This window comes from Nanorana parkeri, unplaced genomic scaffold (assembly GCF_000935625.1).
Source record: "Nanorana parkeri isolate BGI_ZX_2015 unplaced genomic scaffold, ASM93562v1 scaffold16, whole genome shotgun sequence".
Taxonomy (NCBI): domain Eukaryota; kingdom Metazoa; phylum Chordata; class Amphibia; order Anura; family Dicroglossidae; genus Nanorana; species Nanorana parkeri.
The window spans coordinates 1,393,566-1,409,361 of NW_017306284.1; the positions used below are offsets into that span (position 1 = coordinate 1,393,566).

At 43.2% G+C, this 15,796-nt stretch overlaps 1 protein-coding gene across 1 annotated transcript in view; it reads left to right on the plus strand.

Moving 5' to 3' along the window:
- The window catches only part of SPAG1 (sperm associated antigen 1), a 75,549-nt gene that overhangs the window by 22,595 nt on the left and 37,158 nt on the right, over window positions 1-15,796 (plus strand). The window contains exons 10-11 of the mRNA XM_018558985.1: window positions 6,114-6,512; window positions 6,814-6,913. Of these exons, the coding sequence (XP_018414487.1) occupies window positions 6,114-6,512; window positions 6,814-6,913 (499 nt within the window). The remainder of the gene's footprint in view (window positions 1-6,113; window positions 6,513-6,813; window positions 6,914-15,796) is intronic.

Genomic DNA, 15,796 nt, shown 5'->3' on the forward strand with positions numbered 1-15,796 from the left:
ACTATTCAGGTCTGTGGGGCTGATAGGCAGGACTAGGTCTTGCTGCCATTTCATTTTATGGTCTTTAAATAGATCTGTCAAACATGGTGCCTGCAGCGGCATCTTCTGCTGCACTTACCCCTCCTCACTTCTCTAGTGGCCTGTACAATGCGCCTGTCAAAAACAGCTCTTGCAGCTTCGCATACGAATTACTCAGTTATCCAACAATGTAAAAAATAAAAAAATCTCCTTGCCAGTTAATAAAAGCTGTAGTAGCAAATGAAAGACCAGTCAGCTTTAAAATAAATGAGGAGAGGAGAGGTGTTTGTAGTCCAAATCAGGAAATTAACCTAGGATGACAACACTGCTCTGCCAAAAATACATTTGAGTGAGCGTTGTCACTCTAGGACAGTAAGTGTGTGACTGGCAAGGGAAAAAAATGGACTAATGACATCTAAGAACTGGTAAGCTAAATAGATATGCTGCTTTTGTCTTGCGATGGTTGTAAGGTAATTAAAAAAACGTACGATCTGCCCATCTTGGACAGGCAGATCGTAGTTACGATCATCGCAAGCCCGCCCCGCTGAGGGGTGGGCTTCCGATGACTGCAATGCAGAACGGGCACTGCAATGTGCAAGCGCACACTGGCCCGTGCGGCATTTGTCTTATGAGCAGGCCACAAATGCATGATTCTCGGCGGGTTTTCGAGCCTGCTCGTAAGACAAAAGACGTGCGACCGTACAGTAGAAGCGGTTGCACGCCTTCCATACACCTGCCGATTATCGTACGATCGCGGGATTTCCCACGATTATCGTACGACAATCGGCAGGTGTATGGGCACCTTTAGAATGCATTGCTTGAACTGGCGAGAGCATCATGGGTAATTTCCAGGCACATGATCATAGTGATGATCACAGATATCATTATTATTTTCCTTACCTTTTGACTAAGGACAAGAGCTCAAGGTTGCTTTCACATGTGATTATAAGAATCCATAAAAACATTATAAAAGGCTTTTATACTCCTCCACTGGAACAACTGATAACCTGATCAAAATCACACAATCATGCAAAGTCATAATCATTAGAAAAAGTCACCTGTGCAGCTCTAGCCATAAACTCCTCCTGCTCACCCCCAACTCCTCACTTCCAGAATGGTGATGGTACAACCCACAGGACTTATTCCATTAAACGTGTTTTCCACAGTCCTTGGAAAAAAAATAATATATGTATGTATATACTGTGTGTGTGCGTGTGTATATATATATATATATATCTATGTCAGTTAATCAACAATATGGTTTAATATTGCTTTCCAACTATTGTAGTTGCAGCTACCAGCTATCCCTGTCACGTTTTGCATGAGCTGCTTGTCTTTGCTATAGAATATAATAATAATAATAATGGAGTTTGGTCATCTATGGCAGTGGTAAGTGTTTTTGTTGCCTCCAGCAGGTAATCAGGTTTAATAATTAAAAAACTCTGAATCTTCTTGGTTTGTCTCCTCCACATCCCATTCTCCTAGCTCTGTTGTTTTCTTAAGATGTAAACCTTGAATGGTTCATCTGGCATTCACTTATCTTGCACATGTAATAAGCACACACTTAGTGAGATTAGTGTCAGGTCTTAATGAGATTCATGTTCACGTGGGGTCAGAATGACATGCGTGTAGCTCTAGTTACACAGCAAGTGAGCTCTCTTCAATGCAGTGACTGTGCAAAATGCAGTTACCTCTAGCAGCCGGATTTCAATTTATTAAAGTGAGATTAATGCAAATGTGCTGTGCTTCCTATCAATAGCCTCACATGACATACTGCCTCCTATCTAATCAAACCTGTACTGTGCTTCCTATCAATTTGTGGACCTGACAATACTGCCTCCTATCTAAGCAAACCTGTGCTGTGCTTCCCACCAATTACATGGCCTGACATACTGCCTCCTATCTAAGCAAACCTGTGCTGTGCTTCCTCTCAATTTCCTGACCTGAAAATACTGCCTCCTATCTAAAGGTGCCCATACACTGTGCGATTATCGCACGATAATCGCGGGAAATCCCACGATTGTACGATAATCGCAAAGTGTATGGAAGACGTACGACCGTTTTTACTGTACGGTCGCACGTCTTTTGTCTAGGGATCGCGCTAGAAAACCAGCCGAAAATCGCACGATTTTCGGCTGGTGTGAACGGTGGTCGGGAGACAAATGCCGAACGGGCCGGTGTGCGCACGCGCACACTGCCCGTTCAGCATTGCTGTCATCAGAAGCCCGCCCCTCGGGGGCGGGCTTGCGATGATCGAGAGTACGATCTGCCTGTCCAAGATGGGCAGATCGTACGTTTTTTTATTACTATACAACCATCGCAAGACTAAGGTCTTGCGATGGTTGTAAAGTGTATGGCCACCTTAAGCAAACCTCTTCTGTGCTTCCTATCAATTTCCTGACCTGACAATACTGCCTCCTATCTAAGCAAACCTGTATTGTGCTTCCTATCAATTTCCCTGCCTGACATACTGCTTCTCTTCTAAGAAAACCTGTGCTGTGCTTCCCATCAATTGCCTGAGTTGACATTCTGCCTCCCTTCTTATGCTGGGCACACACCTTACAACTATCGCAAGACTTTTGTCATGCGATGATTGTAAGGTAATTAAAAAAACGTACGATCTGCCTATCTTGGACAGGCAGATCGTACTTGCGATCATCGCAAGCCGCGCCCCCCTGAGGGGCGGGTTTACGATGACCGCAATGCTGAACGGGCAGTGTGCGCTTGCGCACACCGGCCCGTCCGGCTTTTATCTTACGAACATGCTACACACCCGCCGAAAATCATACGATTGTCGGCGGGTTTTCGAACATGTTCCTAAGATAAAAGTCGGCTCACACACACGCGGCTCCCACACATCTTACGATAATCGTACGATCGCAGGATTTCCCACGATTATCGTAAGGTGTGTGGGCACCTTAACACAACAAATGTTCATTGTTTAAGATCAAGCAGCAATTGTTAGACTTCAGGAAGCCCCTGACCCTCTCTTACTCTAGGTAAAGCGTCAAATCTAAAGCCATGCTCACCTTGCCCATTCAGGGCAAAGTAACAATGTCTGTGCACAGCCCATCCCAAGATGAATCTATTCTCGCCTCTATAGCTAAAACTATTATTTAAAAGGTACTAGTGTTGATCTTGGGGCATCAAGTACCCCCAAGCCCACTCAAAAGTGTGACCATCTCACCCCTTCCTTGCCTGGCAGGCGCGATCCCCTACGTGCAGTTATACATTACAGAGGGGTGGGTAATGCCCCTACCACAACTGCTGCCACTGATTGGGATGGGAGGGGGGTGGCGGTCACAGTTTTGAGCAGGCTTGGGCGAACTCAGTCATACTGGGCTTGCAGCAAGCCCAGGCTCATCAGGAGAAGCTGCTAATCCTGTCAAGTAAGTCTCTTTTTCTTAAGGCCCCTGTTCAAAGATGTATGGCTATTACAAAAATATTTTCACTTTTGCCAGCACTTGATGTATGAAGTGTTTCAGGACTACTTAGGGCTCATACAAATTAAGAGGCTTGTTTTATAGCACGTCACCACAACGCTGGTAGTGTGAACAAGACTTAACCCCTTAAGGACAAAGGCCTTTCTTTCATTTTTTGTTTACATGCTATAATTCACATTTTAGACCTGCAAATGACCTCAAACCCCCAAACATGATATATTTTCTGAAAGCCAAGACCCTATCGAATAAAATGGTGGCAGTTGCAATTTTTTATGTAGCACGACATTAGCGCAACTTATTATCAAACCCAAAAATTTGGTGAAAGGTGCACTTAAGTTAAATTTAGTGCCTCAAAACACTATATAAAACTATGTTTTTTGTAAAATATAAAAGATGAGGTTACAATGAGTAAATAGATACCCGACATGCCCAGGTAACAAATTGTGTGCGTCCGTAAAACTGTGACGAAATTCAGTACCCAAAAAAATCCATATACGACGATTTAAAAGCCCCTACAGGTCATCAGTGAGGACGGGGGACTTTAAAAAAATATTTTTTATTATTTTTACATTTAATTTATTTTATATTTTTAAAACTGTTTTTTTTTCTTTTAACTTTAATTGCTATCACATAGGGGGGCTTACAAGCCCCCCATGTGGTAGCATATTGGTGGTGACAGGTACTCTTTAAGGTGATGCTGGGGTTCCAAAAGACCCCTAGTATCACCTTTACACCCTAAATAAGCTATTGAAGCTTCAGTAGCTTATAGCTGGGCTTCAGGAGCCCAGCAATGAGACCGGAAGTGATGCAATACGCGCCGCTCACAGTCCCATAGAATGGAGAGGAGACCGGTGAACGGACGTCCAATGGTCTTCTACCCAGCCTCCCACCGACAGCGGAGGGGCAGCGGAGCCCAGGAAACGCGCCGGGGGTGTCGGGGGGTTTACTGGATCGTCGAAGCGATCTGGCGGCAGCTGAGCCGCCACAATCGCTTGTACTGTAAAACCAGTCCCAATCAAAATTAACAAAGGAGATTATCCCGTCATGGGTCGTGAAGGGGTTAAAATATGTGCCCTAATAATTCTCAGCAGCATATTACCATGCATGTATGTCGGGGAGAAAAAACATTGGGGGGAATTTATCAAAACTCGAGAAAACAGAATCTGGACCAGTTGCCAATGGCAACCAATCAGCATCTCTCTACAGTTTGCTCAGGTAAGATGCAAATCTGCTTCAGTTTTGAAAAGATTCAACTTTCAAAACACAAAGTAGATGGACATTTGAGGGAAATAATAAAATCAGTTTACTTTTTTTTTTTTTTTTTTATGAAATACTTGTTTTCGCTTCTTTTTTCCATCTGTTGCATCCCAGCCCTGCTAATCTCCTGCAGCCTTTTTGCAGCCACATCATATCTGCATTTATGCACTCTAGCAAATCCTGCACATTTCTTCTGTCAGGTGTTCTGCCTTTGACTGCAGTGGACCATGCCCGCGTAATGTGTGTTGAAACATTCGGATGCCTGTGTGACGGGGACAAGCATACAATTGGGGGACAGGGACATAGTACTCCAACCCTATATCAGGAAGTGCCTGAACGAAGACCGTCATGGTGGAAACACAAGACATTATTTTAATGAAAGCCGCAGATTTACAAAAAGGTTGAAGTAGGCTTGAACTTAGATTAATATATTAACGCTTTCTCGGCTGGCGCACGTGAAAGCAGTTTGTTTTAGCGTGCGGAAGGTGTCCATTGGGTGGCAGCGGTGTGTAGCGGTGCCTGGGGTTGTTACAACTCAAGGTACTGTTTACTTTATCTTTTTTTTTAACTTTATTGGTAGTGTACAAAGTGTACACTCCATTCTGGTCTCCACACAGCAGTTCCATGTGCTATGCTGTTGTGGCTTCCAGTGCGCTGTGGAAAAATGCAGCATGTCTGTATTTTTCCGCACTGCATATCACATAACACCCACATTGTGGTGTGGTCAGGGCACAAACAAAAAAATAATTGTATTCTGAGTGCCCTTGCAATGACTGGCGTTGAACCTGCGCAGAAAAACGCCAGTCCCTGCAAGTGGTGTGAGCCATCCCTCAGTGATTGGGATTACATATACGTAATTTAAACCGGAACGGTTATGATTACATTTTTGGAAAAATTCTGCACCGTGCAATAAAATAATAGTTGATTGCCCCTCTATACAGATCCTTGCCAGCCATTTGTAAAGTGGGGAGCGGACAGATATTTCTTTATAAGCCGTAAACCCATTTCCTGTAACCAGCAATAGAGAAAAGAATCCAGAGTAACCAAACCAGAGTAACCAGTCTCAATGCTGACCATCTGCTTGTGACAGGTTTAGCGTGTAACTGGCCAGCTTGAAGAATGACTATTGTATTAGGTATGTTAATTGTAATCATAGAACAGGGGAACGACTGAGAACAAAATGAGCACGCTCTGAGGTTTATTGCTCTTTCGAAGCTCCACCGCAGAGATATAACACTTCCTAGAGGTGACTCATGGTCTTTTTGCTATGCTATGTGGGTTAAACAGGCAAATCACTGCTATTAACATTCACTGTTGATTCGTTCCACCCCTGCTGTGGACTGTGCAGTAGTTTGCTCTGCTGATGTCAATACTAAGCCTGTAACTTCCTTGTAGAAGCCGGTGTGACAGTGGGAGGAGAGACTGCAGGCGAGCTGACTGAAATGGGGAATGCTCAGAAAAAGTTTCCTAAGAGACCCTTTGAAAAGAAGGAGGAGGCCGATCAGACCCCCAAGCACAACAGAGCCAACAATCAGAATGGAGTGAAGAGTGACAACGGCAACGTACGGGCAAACAATCCCTCCGAGCAGAAGACGAAGCCTGGACAGAGCAGCACGCAAGCCCCTGCGGGTGAGGTCACATCCCGGACTGGCAACCAGGAAGCTAAGCTGTCAACCGAGACCCTTTCGCCATCAGCAAGGATGAAAGCTGAAGGCAACCAGCTTTTTAAGAATGGCCAGTTCGGGGAGGCTGCGATCAAATACTCCGAGGCGATTGAAAATATCAAGAACACAGGTCAGTTTTATCTGCATGCCAGTAGTTCCAATGCCAGGCTTTGAATATGACAGGTGAAATCGTATAGGGCGAGCCATGCAGCAATTATTAATAACAATATGAATGCAGGCCAGGAATCAGGAGATCGTTTTTGTAAGCTGAATGCTTTTAAATGCCAGTTTCAGCACCGTAGGCTGCATAGCATTAGTGCTTATCAGAGGGCTTTACTGTCTGTCTTGTGGATACTGCAGTGGCAGCAGATTGTGCTGCAGTGCTGCCTTTCTGCTTCTCTAGATACCAATGCATCTCTCTAATACTTCAGGAGCTGAGGACGCCGAGGAGCTGGGGATCTTGTACTCAAACAGAGCCGCCTGTCACCTCAAGGATGGAAACAGCTTACAGTGCATTGAAGACTGCAACAAGTAAGTTAGAGATGACATTATTACTGATGACGGCTACATTCAAAATGGTATTAAGGAAGAACTCCACTAATCTCTGTTTAAGACATTGGGCCAAGACAGGTGTATTGGTGTTATGTGAACTGCAGGCCTTCAGCTCACAGTTCTGACTGCTCTGATCTGATATTTGGTGTCCTCACTGTAACTGATGGGGCCATAGACATCTACAGGGATTTCTTTGGCATCGATGGTGATTGCAGAGAGGTGTGCATTGGCTGGACTTGACAGCTACATCACACCGTCCTCAGCCTGATTCCCAGACCATTAACTTTATAGATCTCTTGCGGAATCTGGTAGTGATGTCTCTGCTCCAAAGTTCCCAGTTCTGCCCACCCGCTGTTAATGTTAGGGGTGTCAATGCATCTGCTGGATGTTTTAGTTATTTTACAATAAAGAGTGCAGCAGGAAGAGCTAGACTGCATGATTGGAGGCAGAGCTGGAAATCCCTGCAGGGACGTCCCAAAGATGTATAAGAAGCTGGGGTATTTAGAAGTAGCCATCCATAGCTGAAACATCGGTTTTCGCTGGGCAGACTTTTTCATTGTTTGTTGCTTTGAGAGACACAGTGTTGCCTGTGTAGCCACATCGAAGCCTTTATATGGTATGTGATCTGTGCGATCAAAGGTCAGGCCTGACAAAAAAACAGGAATTCTTGAATACCATCACATTACAGTATATTGACATATATGGACACATCTATTGCCTATTATGAAGCTCTGGTATGTAACCAAATGACACACAGAAGCCTTCAATTGGGATTTTCTGCACAGACAAATTTTAGACTAACAGTGAAAATAAATTACGCACAAACTCCCTTGTGGTTCACATACTTATTCAGTGACTCTACAGCAAGGGTGGGCAACTCTGGCCCCCCAGCTGTTGTGGAACTACAAGTCCCATGAGGCATTACAAGACTGACAGTAACAGGCACGCCTCCCAGAGGCATGTTGGGATTTGTAGTTAGGGCACAGCTGGAGGTCTGGAGTTGCCTATCCCCGCTCTACGGAATGTGCTGAAACGCAATTATAAATGCCCAAAACCGCACTGAACAGCGCGGTTCCATTGAAAGCAGTATGATCAGTGCGGCAAAAAAGGGTAAGGGAGCAATTCGGTCAGGACGTGGTTAGGATTGCGCGGTCGCATGAACCATCCCCATAGCACTGTATGGGATCGTTCATGGTGGCGGATACGTGCGGCCGAACCGCCCTGGTGTGAACAGGGCCTAACATTGAAAATTTTAGTTACTTGGCCCTTCAGAGCAGCAGAATATGAGCTTGCTGTGCTGACTGCTCCTGTAGGCACCAGAATTACTGTTGGTGTTTTTCTCTGCAGAGTAACTGAGCAGGCAATCGGATAGATGTCTGTCAGACAATACTGACCCCGCACTCTAGAAATTGTTCCTATGAAAAAGCTTAAGCAAACCTCAAAATTGTTTCCATACTATCCATGAACTTTACTAACAACACTTGCATAGACTGGTATTAAGCAATGATGGAATTCACAAAGTCATGCAACTGATTTGACTGAAATCATTGTATATGCTTGCAAAATCACAGTGCCTGTGAAAGCTCTGCTCAGAACTACAACCTATTGTCCTTCACAGCCAAGGAAGGTACCATCTAAGGGTTTATTCGGATTGCAGTTGCCATGATGCTGCACATGTGATCAGCTATGACACCAACCATTTGAGGGTTTGAATGTTCAGTGGTGAGCTGAAATAAACACAATGCTAACCTGGACAGTAACTGTTTTGGGAGACATTAAATTGGTGGGTCTAATTCTGCTTTAAATACAGACTTGTACATTTTCCTCTCCTAAGCCTGCTACCTTTGCTGCCCCCCCAACAACTGCTTTAGACGCCGCCCCCAACACATGGACTCTTGGGGCATATACTCTGTTCCACATACCCATCATAAATAAATAATCAGATGCATATTAGATTAATCATTTGTTCACTGTAGTGAAAAGTAGACTTGCCAAAATCATGGGAAAAAAATGAAAACAAAAGTAATAACTACATTCACATGTCCACAGAGACACAATCTGTACCATACTGACACAACCAGAAACATGTCCACAGAGACACAATCCATACCATACTGACACAACCAGAAACATGTCCTCAGAGATACAATCCGTACCATACTGACACAACCAGAAACACGTCCTCAGAGATACAATCCGTACCATACTGGCACAACCAGAAACATGTCCTCAGAGATACAATCCGTACCATACTGGCACAACCAGAAACATGTCCTCAGAGATACAATCCGTACCATACTGACACAACCAGAAACACGTCCTCAGAGATACAATCCGTACCATACTGGCACAACCAGAAACATGTCCTCAGAGATACAATCCGTACCATACTGACACAACCAGAAACATGTCCTCAGAGATACAATCTGTACCAGGGCAATCAGTGTGGCTTGGTATGCAATAAATCATTTCAGTGCATGCTAGTGATGGTAGCAGAAGGCATTGTGGCAGCCCCTTAATCATTTCCCTAAAATTAACATTGGTGGGGAAGGGTGACAGTGGCGGCACTTCATAGTCAGCTGGATGGCCCTGACACCCTTGGCCATGGCGTAGGTGGCTCAGTGTGAAATTCGATGCTGCATATACTTGGTAGCCAGAAATCTAGAAGCTTTTTGGGCCACCTTTTGGCTCTGATAACATTTAAATTGTGGTAATGATGCCCTCTGGGTCTTGTGGTATCATCGGTGTATTGTGCAATGGCCTGAGGTTGATGAATGAATGTTTCCTTCTGTGGAGGCTGTATTTCAGTTTACACTAAACTCTGAGCATTCTATCGAGGTGGTAGAACTGGGATTTAGTTGACGGCTCTAAATTTTGGATTTCCTGTTACTTTATGTCTTGGTGGTGATGGTCACCAGGACAAAACAATGGGGTGAACCTACCTAGCCGGGTCAGCAAAGGTTCTAATCCTTCCTCACCACTACCTCTCTCCACATTTTTTTGCCTATACATACATATTCATGTATTTTTGAGGTTTATTTTCCTTTCTTCCTATTGCTTTATTTACAAAGAAGGGCTCATGCACACGGGTATAATAATCTACTGGTATTTATGGAGGATATTGCTGGTAGACAGATCCTTTGTTAAAAAATAAATGCATGTAATGGTCTGTAACATGCATTTAGATTTGTAAACATCTGTAAAATTCTTCTCCCATTCCTCCGACTCAATCCGAGCAGGTAAGCATGTACATGCATTTACATACACTTACATGCATACACGCATACTTCTCCTTTTGATTTTATGCAGTTAAACACAGCTGTGTGGATGGGCCCATAATATACAATACTGCTGCATTCAGATCCGTACAAAAAGAAAAAACACTGTACAGATCTGAACGCAGCATTTCTTCATACATGTGTGCATGAGCCCTTATGCTGGAAATGGCAGTCACAGTTATTGGAGACATTGTGTGTCAGTGTGTTTTTAATGACTTGTTTACACCCATCATTGACTGCAACATACCAGAAAACACGTCTGACCGCTCTTACTCTGACACACAATCAGATTTCTTGTACTTAGAAGTTCAGCTATACTCAGATATCACCACAGGCTGTGTTGAAGAATGTCTGAGGAAAGAACTGTTTCAGGTAGCTTACAGCAACCAATCGGAACCAAGCTTTCTTTCCAGTTCCAGTGCAGGTCTGAAGCTAATTGGTTAATGTGAGTTGTGTCAGGCAGTTCTTCACACAGATTTATCAATGAGCTGCTTTCTTTTTCTTTTTTTCAAACTATGAATTTAATATTTGATTGCCAAATACAAACAGGAAACAAACACTGATGTTGTTAATATTGTTGTACATAATAAAATCAGAATGTAAATGAATAAGCTGTAAAAACATAAGGGAAGGAAGCCAGTAAATAAAAGAGATGGGGGGTTACATAGTTACATAGTATTTGAGGTTGAATAAAGACATTAGTCCATCAAGTCCAACCTATTAGGATCTCATTCTATTGGTATATTAACCACTTGGTGACCGGGGTGTTAAAACCCCTTCCTGGCCAGGCCACTTTTCAGTATTCAGCACTGCGGTACTTTGACATTTATTCCGTCATGCAACGCTGTACTGAAATACATTTTATACCATTTTTTAGGGACAGATAGAGCTTTCTTTTGGTGGTATTTAATCACCACTGGGGGTTTTATTTTTTACTATATAACAAAAAAAGTACCCTAAATTTTGTTTAAAAAATCTGTCTGTTTCCCTATAAAATGTTATGAAACATTTATCACCCCTATTTTTTGGTAAAATATAAAAGACGGGGTTACGTCGTGTAAATAGACACCAAACATGGCAAGCTGTAAAATTGCGCGCGCGAAATCGCAGAAAATAACAACATCCGAAAGTGGCCATAGATGACGCTTTAAAAGCTTTTACCTCTCATCAGTTTAGTGTTATCGGTAATTAATGGCCCTAAAACTATTGCTCTCACTACAACATTCGGGGCGATATGTAATGGGCGCAGTCGTCGTTTTCGCACATTGGCGCACCAACGCATGTTTGTGTGTGTATGTGGGGGGGGGGGGATTTTTATTTCATTTGTGACTATTTTTTTTTTAGCTTCTTGATTATTATTTTTTTTTTTTAAAGAAAATCAAGAAATCCCCTATGTGATAGCCAATTCAAACAACAGGTCATCTTTATGGAGACATCAGGGGTCTCTAATGCATTCAAGTACTCTATCTATTACAGAAATGTATCTTTGCTACAATCTCAATACAAATTAGTAAATTAAACATGAGATTGTAGTCCATCACAGGAGTGAGCTTGGAGCGGTGACTTCTTTACAACATACACAGGGATCATGGGGAACAAAAGTAGTCACCCTCCAGAAGGAAGAACAGTGTCCGCACCAATTCAGAGATGATTTGAGGATCTACAGCCAAGTGATACACAAATAAGATACATTTATGTTAATAGTTGAGGTACTTGAATGTATTTTTAAGATTTAACTCCTGAGTTTAGCGTCACTTTAAAGGATAAACACACTTTTTAAAACAAACTGAGGGAAATTGATCAAAACTGGAGCAGACAAAATGTGGAGCAGTTAAGATTTGAAAATGAAAGAGAGAAGCTGATTGGTTGCCATGCAAAGCTGCTCCAGATTTTGTCTGCTCCAGTTTTGATCAATTCCCCTCAACGTACTTATCTTTCTTGCCCCGCAACCCTGACCTAAATGATCCCCTCCCCCTCTGCAGAGCCGTACTGAGATCCGAGGGGCACGGTTCTGCTATTGTTTAAATCCAGCCACATGATTCTCCCTATGTTGGCAGAATCTATACATTGCAGCTCCATAGACCTCTACAGGGCTATCTTCCAGCCAGGAGTTGGATGCGACCAGGAGGGGGAGATTTGCAGCGCCGGTTGTCTACAGTGAAGCAGCAACCCTTGAATCTTAGAATGTATAGATTGTGTGAGGAAGAAGGTGGGATTGTTTAGGTCAGGAAAGGGGCCAAAAAGAAAGGTTGGTCTCTGTGGTAGCGTAATTTCGTTATAAAGCCTTGTTCTTCAATGGATAGAGAAGACCTGTTTGCCCAGTCTCACAAAATAGTCCTCCTAGCAGCTGTAAGGTCTACAACCTATAACTGTACCCCATATCTTGCCCTTGTCTCCCTAATGTTAGTTATGATTAATTAATTGGGATGAATATTGGTTCAGCACTGCAATTTTCCAGCTGGTGTACTTGTCATTGGCTCCTGGGCCATTTTAAAAGGCCAGTCTACCCAAAACTTCTATTTAAAAATAGAGGAACACTTTTTAAGAACTGATTAGAATAAGTAAAGTTGTGAACATGTGTCAGGTTCTGATTGCCAAGTTTCGAACTTGTCAGGCTTTTATTGCTGTCCGTCTGGGGGATTTTCCTTTGCAATCTGTCCTGTTGACTGCTGTCACTGGAAATTACCCCAACAGGTGTCCTAGATCGACATAAATCCAGGTGCTTTCTCCAACTAAAGTGAATTGAGCTGCTACATCTAACTAAAATCCACGTGCATGTGACAATTCTGAAGTGTATAAATTCATACATTGAATAGTACCAGTTATAATACTTAAAAATGGTAGAACGTATGCATACAGTTCTACAAGTGCTGCAGACAGAGGTGTTTATGTGTGTATACAAATGTTTTAGACAGGTGTGAAACAATGCTGTAAAGTAAGAATGCTTTCACAAATAAAAGTGTTTAATAGTTTATTTTTTTATCAATTAACAAAATGGAAAGTAAATGAACAGAAGAGAAATCCATATTTGGTGTGACCCCCCCTTTGCCTTCAAAACAGCATCAATTCTTCTAGGTACACTTGCACACAGTTTTTGAAGGAACCCCGCAGACAGGTTGTTCCAAACATCTTGGAGAACTAAGCACAGATCTTCTGTGGATGTCGGCTGCCTCAAATCCTTCTGTCTCTTCATGTAATCCTAGACGGACTCATCCATGAGATCTCAATCCCCAGACTCAACATACCAGGCCTCTAATCCAGACTGCAGTCTAGGCACATGGTCACCCTTCCCAGGCAGCAGGCCTAGGAGGATCAGACATAGAACAACATCCCTCTCCAGGCAGGAGGACTTTGTGGAAGACTGTCTTCCCATGGTCACTCCTGGACATTTATACTCTGTCACAGCCTGCACTACTGGCAGTAAACCTCCTAGTATTTGGCCAGGGAGGCATAAATATTCCTAACTCTGATTAGTACAGCCCCCTACACCATTGCCAGGGACAGTCCCCATCAGCAGGGAGAAGCAAACAGTCACCAGAGCCTAGGAGAGACTCCAGAAAGCTGAACTAGACTCAGGCTGACTGTACCCTAGCATATTCTAAATTTAAATAGACACTCCTGCTTAGGGCAGGGTGGTACAGTAGGTACCAATCCCCATGTCAGATTTAATCTGTTTATTATTATTGAAGGTGGAAGGGATACAGAGCCAGAACTAGGGTTGTTCAGATACCAGTGCGGATACTTGGCATTGTCATGAGAACTACCAGGGCCTGGCTGTGGCTCTCCACCACTGTCCTGAAATCATTAGTCTGTATTGTCACATGACAATAAACAAAAATGTATCAGTACTTGAAAAAATGATATTGGTGCATCCATAATATATATCACCGTGTGCTCCTTTAAAAATGTCAGCTGCTTCCTAACTTTTGAGTTTTTCTCTGGTCTAGCCTTGGAGCTGGAAAAGACCATGATCTCGACTAGAGGAAGCCATGACCATGTGTCAGAGCAGGGAAAATGGCTGCGGTTGTGTTCGTCACTCGAAGCAGAGTTTGCGAACGGAAGCAACATTTTGCCGAACTTCCTGTTCGCAAACCGAATTGTTCACGAACAGAAGCGTTTGTGAACTGAGGTACCACTGTACTTGGTATCTGAACATCCCTAGCCAGAACTATGGTGCAGAGATCATGTCTCTGCAGTACCCATAATATTTGAAAAGCAAGCAGCCTTGTCTTATCAGACATGACATGTAGACTCTTTTTCCAGGTCCGGCAGCACTTAGGGGCCTGTGAACTTACTACTGCTAGATCATGCATGATAGCCTGTATTTTAAAATAGCTAATGGTACATGGATATATAGATTTGCAAGCATTTTTGCACACTGCAAGGGTCACAATTGCTTGAGTTGATATGGGTGTATGGCCGCAGCTGCATGCAGGTACACTTTACACTGTGAAAAATTGGGGGGATAGATCTATACTGTGGTGTGGAAAAGCACTGCCAGGTAGGCCATAGATCTGCATAGTCATTATAGTTGGTGATGGATCTGGTTCCATCGAACCAATAAACTGCATTTTATGAATATTGGGTTATCCTACACTATGGGTGTCTTTCTTTTCTTCGACGACCATTCCAATTATTCCTGGCCAGATGCTTTGACACAGTATGGTGATCCCCAGTGTAGAATAAAGCTGCGTGAGCACAATCACCTGAGTAGGAAAATCATTCCGGGTGATTCCTAGAATAGGGACTATTAGTCTCTGTTGGATTGATTGCACGTGGCAGTGCAGTGTTACAGCATTCCTAGAGGACCTGCCTGATGTATCACCAGTGACCTCCAATCAGTGTTTAATTTTGACAGCAAATTTTCGATTGAGTTTTAGTCATAGACTTTTGACTAAAATGCCATTTAGTTTTCGTCATCTGAATTGTTTTAGTCGACTAAATCTCCGGTACATTTAGTCTACTACAATCTAGTGGGTTTAGTGGGGACATACCGCAGCCAAAGCAGAGGTGAGAGCGCTGACTGCCACAGACCGAGGATCATGTAAGTATATCGTCTGTATTCTGACCTCTAGACCAAAACTACCAATTAACGCTTCCAGTGCACAGGTAGACCCACTGCAAGGGTTCATTTTGTTATTTTCTGGAGTTATTCTTTCAGGGAACTATCCTGTTATAACATCAGCATTGTAATAGGAATACATACTAGAGTTGGGTTTGATAATACAATCAAAGCTTACTTGAAAAAATCCCTCTTATGTAGTGAGTGCTGCCTTCCGTCTGCCCATCACTTTCATCAACTTCCTGGATTCCCAGTGTGCTTTGCATCTCTTTCTCTGCTGCTTGATGTGATGTAATCTCCATTTCTCAAATTTACATATCCCATCATGCATTGCTTCCAGCAAGCAGTGATAATGTTACATTGTTCAGGGCTTAATTTGTAGTTGAGAAGGCAGGCTCTGTGAGAGGGGGGACAAAAGGAAGTGCGTATTCACAGGGCTGAGTGAAATTGCATCGGTGCATTGAGGAAGTGCATCCGTTTGTTAGTTTACAAACTTCTAGATGGATATGAGATAGAACTCCT